The 10,534-nt window shown below is 37.8% G+C and overlaps 1 protein-coding gene across 2 annotated transcripts in view; it reads left to right on the top strand.

Annotated features, from left to right (window-relative positions):
• The first annotated feature begins 500 nt into the window (after window positions 1-500).
• Window positions 501-10,534, top strand: part of pcx (pecanex) — a 54,288-nt gene continuing 44,254 nt past the window's right edge. Inside the window, exons 1-2 of one of the 2 annotated variants that reach the window (XM_076204924.1) lie at window positions 501-816; window positions 9,690-9,883. In XM_076204924.1, the coding sequence (XP_076061039.1) occupies window positions 664-816; window positions 9,690-9,883 (347 nt within the window). In that variant the 5' untranslated portion in view covers window positions 501-663. The remainder of the gene's footprint in view (window positions 817-9,689; window positions 9,884-10,534) is intronic. The other variant, XM_076204923.1, reaches the window with a different exon arrangement.

Here is a 10,534-nt window from a genome sequence, read left to right as displayed (position 1 = left end):
GAATTATATATACAGTTACTAAATAACCCAAAGTGTATCACTATTTTTATAATAATACAAATAATAGTATTTGATATTCATTGAAAAAAATTGAACTGTATCCATCACATTACAGGTTGACATAAAATGCATACCATTCGAATTTGTTTGTAACTGTTCAGTGTTCGAATTTATCTTCGTAAAATATTATAAAAGCAAAACGCAGACAGTGATTAGTCTGAGATTATTTAAAATATATTTAAATATATAGAATACAATACACTATACTTCTCAAAAAATATTGCAAATTATTTTTAGTTGATTTTTAAGATTTTCGTCATTATCAAGGAAATCGAACAACGTTGGCTTTTACTCGGAGTAGAGCAAGAATGTAAAGTCTTTTAAGTGTCATAAACATAACTTGTTTGACTAAGTCCCTTCATGTGTAATATCGACGTTGTTTTCTGGTATATTTAATATTTGTTTTATGCTTATCCTGGGATTAGTCAAAAATGTTTTTTGATTTACTATCGTATCTCGTTCCAATACTTTATGTTTATCAGATGATCCCTGGACGGTAGTGTTCATTATGGGTGAATGTGTTGTTAGGAAAAGATGACGTGAAGCAAGGCCTCTCCAAACTCCTACACCCCTGTAGGTGGCCTTCTGTGTGGTTAGGGTACCATGGGGTCCCAGAGTGTCGAAATTCTCCGTCAGGGGATTTGGGCTTCGTTAACAGGAGGCTGGTTTCACGACCCACACCAGGATGTGTTCTGCAATACTTTCCATCTGTATTTATGGCTCTACCTGGTCTGTGCGCCTTTCTTCGTTTATCTGGTGAGAGAATTACACATTTGTTATTCATTTTACGTTATTGTATTTAGTAGAATAAGTACAGTGCTCACGGTAACAGTTCATGTTTGGTAAGACGAGACTTGTCAAGAGGTCATGTGAAGTGTTAGCTCTTATGTCAATAGTAAATGAAACGTTCATTTTCCAATGTTGACCTTTCTCTTATTTTTTCATGCCTACAGACAGTTGACATCTTTACGACATAGATAAAGTTATTACTACAGACATGAATAAGTGAAGTGTGCTTGAAAAAATGTCAGATAAGATGAAAAGATGTTTTAATGTCAAAATTTTGGTGGCATGATTGAAAAATGTAGTAATTTTGTATTTGGGAATTTCCAGTTTTTTTTTTTATTCATCAATTTCTTTGGATGTTTTGACAAGTTGGAAATGTAGCCAAGGAGAATGTAAAATTTGATAGCCTCAGACACAATATCATGTAAACATTACTGCATCCAAGTAAGTAAGCATGCATATATAATGAGTGATCCATATCCAAAACAATCTGGAAATTGAAAATAATGATGCAAATTAAACTAAAGAAAGGAGATAATGGGTGTTATGAGTTGTATTTATCTATGTAACATTATAATAAGACTGAAAATGGAAGTCTGTACCAGTTAGTGAAAATCCTGCGTGACCAAAAGTGCCCACTTCAGATCTTCAGATTCTGTCAACATCCAGACCTCCATCTGGAGGTGTTATGTTCATGAGGAGAGCACTTGGTTCTCAAACTAAGCCAGAGATCTCCATGAGCTTTGTTTTTCTTCCCACTCTTTGAAATAGTTGACAAGACCTTTGTTTTGCACTCTTTGAAAAAGTTGACAAGTGACTGTCCCTCCCTCCCCCTCTCTTATTTTTTCTCCCAGCTGGGGATATAGAAAAGACTTGCATTAATATAATGTAAACATCAGTCCACTATTTCCTGCTGGAGAGATCTGTGGACTTAAGCAGGTGACCTGATGATAATAACCCAAAATAGTAGCTAAGAACACCCAAACCTACTGAGACAAACAAGAACAGTGACTCAGATAAAAGAGAATGGAAGCCTCATGCCAGAAATCAACATTACACTTTGCAAACAATCATAAATTTAACAAAAATTATGAAAAAGAAAAAATAGATGGTCAGACACATCAATTGGGAAAACAGTATTTCTAGGGCTTACTCGTGTGACCTGTTGCTAGAACATCAAAGGTCAAACAAGAAAATATACCCACTAGAATTATTTGCAACCACAGACTTTGTACAACAGATAGGAATGAAAAGCAATCTACAACAAAAATCAAAAGAACCACACTTGACTATGCCTATACAGCTTTGTTTCTAACAATGGGAAAAACATGACATAGTACAAAGTATACAAAATAAAGCATTAAGAATAATATGTGCCAAAACCACCACAATAGTAAATCTGCATGTAGAAACTAACTCTGCCCCAAAGGATATTGTGTGAAAATAATGGACATAGTTCTATGCTAGAACCCTCAACCTGACTCCTCAGTCTTGTCACGCCACACCAGCACAACCAGCTGAATGAAAGAAAAATACTACTTAAACATACACAGCAATATACCACCTTTACTACTCGGTACATCCACACAGAAACATACCCAGGCTGCAAAAACAAGCTCTTCAAGACACCACCAAAACAAGAAAAACAAGATATGAAAAGAAACTTAAAAAGGATAGTTACAGAAGAGATCTGAAGAAGAATAGCTTCCCACACAGAGTGGTAGATATCTGGAACAAATTGAATGAGGAAACAGTGCAAAAACTATACAAGAATTTAAGATCAAACTGGATACTGAAAGATACAAAAGTGGGTCACTATGAGCATAGCTCTCTTCCTGTACGACTAGGTAAAACTAGGTAAATACACACAATGGTTAAGAGTTCCCAGCTGTCACTACAGGGGTCCAGGTTCAAATCCCACCCAGGGCTGAAAATTTTCAGTATTGCTGTGCTGCGAGTCGTTACTCCAACTCTTGTGGATGGGGAGTTGGGTGTGTGTACATGTAAGGTCACACCATTACTCATAGATCAGTCATATGATCCAAGTCCATGGTGAATCACACGCACACATACTAGAACTACCAACTCTGGAACAAAGAAGTGACTTGTTGACCATCTACAGAATTATGAGAGGTGTAGAAGCCCTTGATAGACATGATTTACTAAATTGGGATAAGAGAAACCCACAAGGACATGGAAAGAAACTCAAAAAGGACAGTTATAGAAGAGACATGAAAAAAATAGCTTTCTCTTTGGTGGATGTATGGAACATACTAGATGAAACAATAGTGTGTGCAAGAGCAATACAAGAATTTAAGAGCAAATTAGATATGGCAAGATACAAAGACAGGATACCACAAGCGTAGCTTCCCTTCCTGTAAGATACAGAAAGTGAGTAGGGAAAACTTCTTTAATGAAGAAACAGATGGAAGAGAAATGGATGATATTAAAAGAAATCTCTAATGGAGTGGATAAACACGTAACAAAACAAAAATAGGAAAAGGTGTACATTAAGTGCTGGTACAGCAAAAGAGATAGGCTAATGAAAGAAGAGAAAAAGCTTGGAAAAGATGAACAAAAAAATGGGTAAGCGGCAAATATATATCTAAGAAATAAATATGTAGAAATATGCAGGGAAGAAAAAAGAAACTATGAAAAAGACATGAGAGACAAATGTAAGGATCTGGGAATGAAGCCAAAAATGGGAAATGAACTTCAACATCAAGAAATGTAGTATAATATAGTTTAAAAAAGTAAAAAAAAGAATACAAAGACAGTATAAAATTGGTACAAAGGAAGTAAAGAAAGTTGGATCTGAAAAGGACCTAGGAGTAATTACCACCCAAGACATGTCCCCAGATAAGCATATAAACAAAGTAGAGAAACGTACAATTTACTAAAATCAATAAAGGTGCCTTTTAAGTACTTGGATAAAGTAAGGTAAAAAAAAAAAATATTAGTCACACTGATAAGACCAAGATTGGAGTATGCTGCAACACTATGGACACCCAGTACAAAAAATATAAAGAAATTAAAAAGAATCCAGAGAGCAATGACAAAGATGGCCCCAACACTTTCAAAATTGACAAACGAACAAAAGTTGTCTTAACTGGAATTACCAACCCTGGAACAAAGAAGCAAAAGAGGAGATCTAATGGCCATTTACAGAATCATGAAAGGCATGGAAGTCCTTGACAGAGAAGACTTATTAAAGTGGGAAAAAAGAAAAATGAGGACTGTATGGAAAAAACTCAAAGGATAGTTATAGAAGAGATCTGAAAAAAAAAGTTTTCCACGTAGTGGTGGATGTCTGGAACAAATTAGACAAAAATATAGTGTGTGCAAACACCATACAAGAATTTAAGAACAAACTAGATGCTGAGAGATACAAAGACAGGTCACTACAAACATAGCTCCCCTCCCCATATTATACATACATATACCAAAGGCTTTTTCCCCCATTCACAGGGGGTAGCCAAAAAGAAAAAGGCATAGAAACCACTCCCACCCATTCCATTCTCTACATATTCCTCTCCCCTCCACCCTCCTCCCTCCCTCTTACCTTGGCACCTCCTGGATGATGGGTCATCCCTGCATCCTATCCACTGCCCTGGATCAGAAGCAGTCACATGGCATATTATACAACTAGGTAAATACACACACAAACCTTGTAATAGATACATGAAAATGGTAGTGAGAGATGAGAAATGACTATTGAGGTGCCACAGGGCTTACTTGTGGCACATGTAATGTTTCTATTGTATATTAGTGATATTAGGAATGAAATAACAATGTAAACATTTGCAGATGATTCAAAGATCTTGAAGAAAATGAAAAAAGAGGAGGATTGTTAACTGTTATAGGAGGCAAGATTGGAATGTAAATTGTAGTACAAAGAAATGTAAGATCTTGAAACTAGGTCAGGTTATAAAAAAAAGTACCAACATATATAAAATAGGAGAATGGTCAATATCTAAGGAAGAAAATTTTTAGGGCTTTTAACCATAAAATGACAAGGGAGACATAGTTTGCAGAAGAATGGAAGGGTCATTTCATTATGTGGAAGAAGGTATGAGGGTGTGATGAAAACAAAAAATATTGAAAAACTTGTTTGACCTAGACTGGAATATGTTATAGTGGTGTGGTCATTAGAACTATTAAATTGGAATTGTGAATACATATATATATATATATTTATATATTTATATTTACATACACACCAAGGACTTTTTACCCCTATAAGGGAGGTGGCCAAATCAAAAAGGCAAGTACCCATTCCACTCTCATCCACCACCCTTTTCTCCCTCTCTTCTTAGATCCTTCTGTATGATGGGTCATCCATGTATCCCACCCACTGCCCTGGGCCAGATGCAATGCAACAAGACACATTACATCCATAGTAAGGCTGTTTCACTTGATTGGTGACCCTCCCCCCCCCCCTCCCTAGTATGACCCCTTATGACAAAGGAGGGGGAGGGGGTCACCAATCAGTGCCCACATGAACAATACCCAGAAAACAACACATTATAACTTCCCTGAGTGACATGTGGTCCCTGCTGGAGGCTGTTGCTATGTACCTGAAGATCTTGGGTCTTTTATAAGAGAGACCAGGGGTAATGGATTGATCTCTTGAAGGAAATTCACAGCTCCTAGGTTGTTGTCATTCCCCAAACTGTCTGGTCAAGCAGTTCCATCTCCCTAAGGAATTCCAGGGCCCCTTACTGAGGATAATGGTTGCCCAGACCCACGGAGTGAGGTGTTTTTCAAACAACACACAGTGTTAGCGATAGAAACTTTTATGCTACATGAAAGTATCCTTGGGTAAGGAGTACCTCAGGTTTGTATCAGTGAAAAATTAATTTTCCTGCAAAAATTACATTTTTCTCAGATATCCTATATAGTGTATATTGTGTTGTTGACATATGTGATTGTGTACAGTGCAGTCTTCCATAATGCGTTTATAGTATGGGGTGAAATATTGCATCCTGGACAGTTATCTGCAATGCAGTCATCCAGCCTCTTTTGCCTCTTCTGGTAGCTTAGAAGGGCTAGATGGTGGCTGCATCACAGTCTGGTCAGTGGACTATATCCTTTCAGGTGAGAGAGGATTCAGAGGGATGGATATCAGGGGGTCTGGCATGCAGCATTGTGTTGTCTTTCAGTTTGTTGATGGAGCAGTGAGTGATATGATTGTGGATATGTTTCCAGAGGCTAGTATTTGGTGGTTGTGGAGGAAGAGAAGAGAGTATTTGTGTGTGATACAAGTATTAGGATGTTGTTTTGATGTTTCTTGGTGTGTGTGTGGGTGTTCTACTATGTATTGTAGTGGGGATGCTGTGTTTGTGGAGGCTGTGGCAAGTGTTTGTGTACCTCTCATGTAAAAGTGATCCTTGACTTTGAGGATTTGTTTCAAAGTGTAGATGGTCTGTAGGTGTTGTATTTGTGCAGCCTGTAATTGTCTTTAGGGCTTTGTTTTGTATGGTCTGAAGGATGTTGAGGTGTCTCTGAAATTAGGGGTCCATGCAGGGCTTGCATAATTCATCACTGAATGTATGCATTGTTTGTTATTGTAGTATAGTTTCTTTGTTTTGTTTTCAGTGTGTTAAATCTAGGGGTGCATTTAGTCTTTGATGTGTTTGAATGATTTTGATGTATCGTATGTTATGCCAAGAATCTTGGGTTTGTGTGTGTGTGGTATGAGATTGTTGTTGATATAGAGGTGTGGTATCTATCTGTATTCTGTTGTCCATGTTGGTGAGAAGTGTGGCTGTAGATTTGGTTGGGGCTATTGTGAGTCTGCAGCTCCCATGTTACCGGCTATGTGCCTGTTCTCTCCCTGCGAAACTGGAAGGGGATGTGCTCATACCAAATTGACTACTAGTGACCACCTGAGAACTGTGCCAGCTCCCAAACCAGCATACTTTCCCCACCTCCACAAGGTGTAGCCCCAAGGCCCCAGTACCTGTTTCCAGATTGGGCTCAGAAATATGCACTGAAAGGCCCTTGTGGGCTATTAGACATAACCTACCTGTCACTTGTCTCACATCCATTTATTTTCCCTTAGGTCTTAGCTTCTTGTGGATGAAGAGAGGGACCAATGATGGGTACCTACATGTAGTAGTCTTGGAAAATGGACAGTAAAGCTGCCTATTTTTACCCCCCTCACCTCTCAGGAGGTGCAGCCCTTAGAGGCTGACAGCCAGTCTCTGGACTGGGCCCAGGATCTTGTTCTATCAACCTCAGCTGTATTTCTTACTATTTTCACATGGGGAGCTGGCAACCAGTAAATGCTCCCCTTCCCCTATCACTTCCAGCCAATAGCATGGAAACAGTTGTATAGACAACAGTCTGAGATTTCATCTTGGAGAGATCTGTGTAATATTGTGAGAACTATTGCCAACCATTGTGGGGCTGTGGGTTTTCCACTAAGTGAAACTCAAAGCATTGATTGATTGAATGAAGGGTTGTCCCTGTCCCCCCAACCCACTGCTTGGCCAGAACCAGTACAGGAATAAAACTGGCAGGCAGGGATGATCAAAGAATAATAGGATGATTTGGGCATATGGAAAGAGTGAGTGAAGAAAGACTATAAAAAAAAAGAGTACTAAAGGTAGGGGTGGATGGAGTTATCTTGAGGAGAAGACTGAAATGGGAAATATGGATGAGGTGAAGGGTGTTTTAAATACAATGTGAATGTCTGTTGAGCAGGGAAGGGAGAGGGCAAGAGATAGGCATGAGTAGAGAATGGTTGTAAATGGATGAGAAATTGGCATAGCTGAAAGGAATGTCTTCCTGTCTGCTTTGTAAATTCATTGAAGTTGTAGTTTTATATATTCACTTATATTCATGAATTTAATTTATTCACATTTTTATTTTTATATGTAATCACAAATGGGATACTGGCAACATGGGCAATGTACTTATAGGACAAATGTACTGGAAAATTGGAAGGAAGTATACTTTTTACTGAGTTTATCCTTATTTAATATAAAGTAGTGAGAGTAGAGGAGATTTGTGATTATCACCTTGTTTCCTTTCATAAGTCAGACATTACAGTTGCAAGTTGTGCTACCTTGCAAAAATTTACACCTTAGATTGGGATCATGGGTAGAAACAAGCACACTGTATTACTGTGTCATTTTAACTTGGAAATTGTGCACAGAAATGTTACTTTTACAAGGTTTTGCCTTGCAGAAACTCAAACATGAAACTGAAATCAGTCATAGAAACAGATTGTGAACAACTTTTCTCAGATTTTAGAGAAGGAAGGAGAAATTTGGATGCTTTCTAATGAAGAGGTTGGATACTTAAAAAGGCTCATTGTATTTGCATTCCTTGAAGATAGGCAAAAGATAAGGAACACAAAATTTTGAGGAGACTAGAAAGCAGTGTAAGCCAGATGGCTGAAAATTAGAACTTCTAAGGTCAAAGGCACAAGAGAGTTGTCATCTATTAGATGAGCACTAGAATCATCTTGGGTGCAGAAATGGTCAGAGAAAGGAAAAGTTTGGAGTGCAGGCTACATTTTATTCATATCTGTTGCTTGAAACTTCACTGACAAGTAACTCCACAGTAGCTGACAGTGTTCATCAGGTCCTCACATAGATCTCTTGGATGAAATCTTTGGGGGGGGTTCTCTATTGTTGTGTGGGACTTTCTATATTTTCAACTGGGAATAGTAGGAGGGAATTGTCACTGATTGTCAACTCTTGTGTGGAAAAATGGAGGAAATACAGTGCAATTGAAATTGACAGATCTTCAGTCTGGTCTGGAGATCAGGCTGCACCTCCAAATGGAGGTGAAAATGGGCAGCAGGGACATGATTCTTTGCTTCATCTTGCAGGACAATCACTTGTATGTACAGTACCTGTTATTGGTCCCTGCAGGCTACATCTGTTGCAGAAGTCTATAGAGAAAAGAGAATATCAGTAAGCTTCCTGGGAAGACTTGAATTGAGATTTGGTTATAAATAGATTCATCCTTAACAGAGGGTACTCCAATACTAGGTTGAATTTTAAGGAAAATTATATTTGAGTGGTTGGAGAGATGTGGTGTGCATGTGATATGTAATGACCCAGTACTAGTATCAGGCATATTATTAGAGGGATTGCTATTTGTATTTGTTAATGTGCAGTATAATTAAACATTTGTGATCATATAGAATTATGAATGTACTATCTGTCTATATACTAAGGACCTCTTCCCTCTTATAAGGGAGGTAGCCAAGTCAAAAGACACACACCCACTCCCACCTATTCCACTCCCATCCACCACCCTTGCCTCCCTGTCATGAAGGTACTATTTTATTAATGGGAAATGTGCATAAATTTATTCTTGAAACCAAAGGTAAATTATATGGAACAACAGTCCTCTGATGAAGTCTCTTATGGGATGGTGATTGCATTTGGGACAATTTGCCTCTAAGTAAATGATCATATCAATGGAAACATTATTTATCAGGCTGTTATAGTACATGGCATAGGATGTGACACAATCTGTGATCCAACATGAACAGATAACAGACATCCAGATGTGGAAAGACCACTTTGGTTATATATTGTTGACTAAGACAAAAGAAAGTATTTTGGTGTATGGGCAGTAATGTGTAAACCATTTTGGACACAACTGAGCACTATTCGTGTGAAACAGATACTTTGCAATGAGTTTCCATCACATGTAAGCAATTTGTTTTCATCAACCCTAAGACCAGTAGGGTTGCATACTCTTATTATTATGTATAATCTGTGAGTAATTTGTACAGCTACTGCATATATAAATCCATAATTAGGAGCTAAATGAATTTATGATTTTGTGTGTTGATGTGGAATTTTCTTCTTTTTCAGTACTTTGGGTCGGAGATAATTGGCTGGATTCTCCATGTTGCATTTATGTCGGTTGTTGTTATATCTATTAAGGTTGTCAATTACCTCCTACATCATATGTTTGACACCACTGACTACCTAGAAGAAGAACTTGCTGGGGAGAATGCAGCATCACCTTTGGACAATGAAGCTGCCGAGTCAAGTCAAGGACGAAGGTATGAAATGTAAAGCATTTGATAGAATTTGATAGTTATGGATACAGATTAATTTAATAAAAATTAATTTTTTGTGAATTAAAGATGTTTGCAAAATACAGGTGAAATTGGGAAATATCATTTGGTGCACTGTAGCTAATACTTTAGATAGACAATCTTGGTATGGTTTAAATGTAAAAGTTTATTTATGTGCATTTCTGCATGTTTACCAATATCATATATGTATTACTGAGCATTTACATTGGCTTCCCATGGAACAAATTATGTAGGTGAGCTTTCATAAAAGTGGGAAAATTGTGCACATATGCCAAAGATTTCGAGTTTTTGAGGAAACATTCCAAGCCAATCAGTAGCAACCAGTTAGTAGAGGCAAATTTTGTCATATATAGCCAGCCTTGAAGTTCCCTGTGTAGGAACCTTTCAGCATTTAGAAAGCTAGCTACAGTCACTGGCTACACCTTAGATGTAGACGAGTGTCTACATGCAAGGGAGCAAGCACCTGCAGTTGTCACATGCTTGGGGAAAAAAGTACAGGGAATCCCCTATATATGATAGGGATACTAACCTTTAAGCACTTCATATATTGATAATTTGTATATTGAAGAGAGACTGGTACTGTGGTTACAGTAGACCTGATTTTGCACAGTATTT

Source organism: Oratosquilla oratoria, chromosome 21 (assembly GCF_046742065.1).
Source record: "Oratosquilla oratoria isolate Oo_2021 chromosome 21, ASM4674206v1, whole genome shotgun sequence".
Classification (NCBI taxonomy): Eukaryota; Metazoa; Arthropoda; class Malacostraca; order Stomatopoda; family Squillidae; genus Oratosquilla; species Oratosquilla oratoria.
This window is presented reverse-complemented; position numbering and strand designations above follow the sequence as displayed.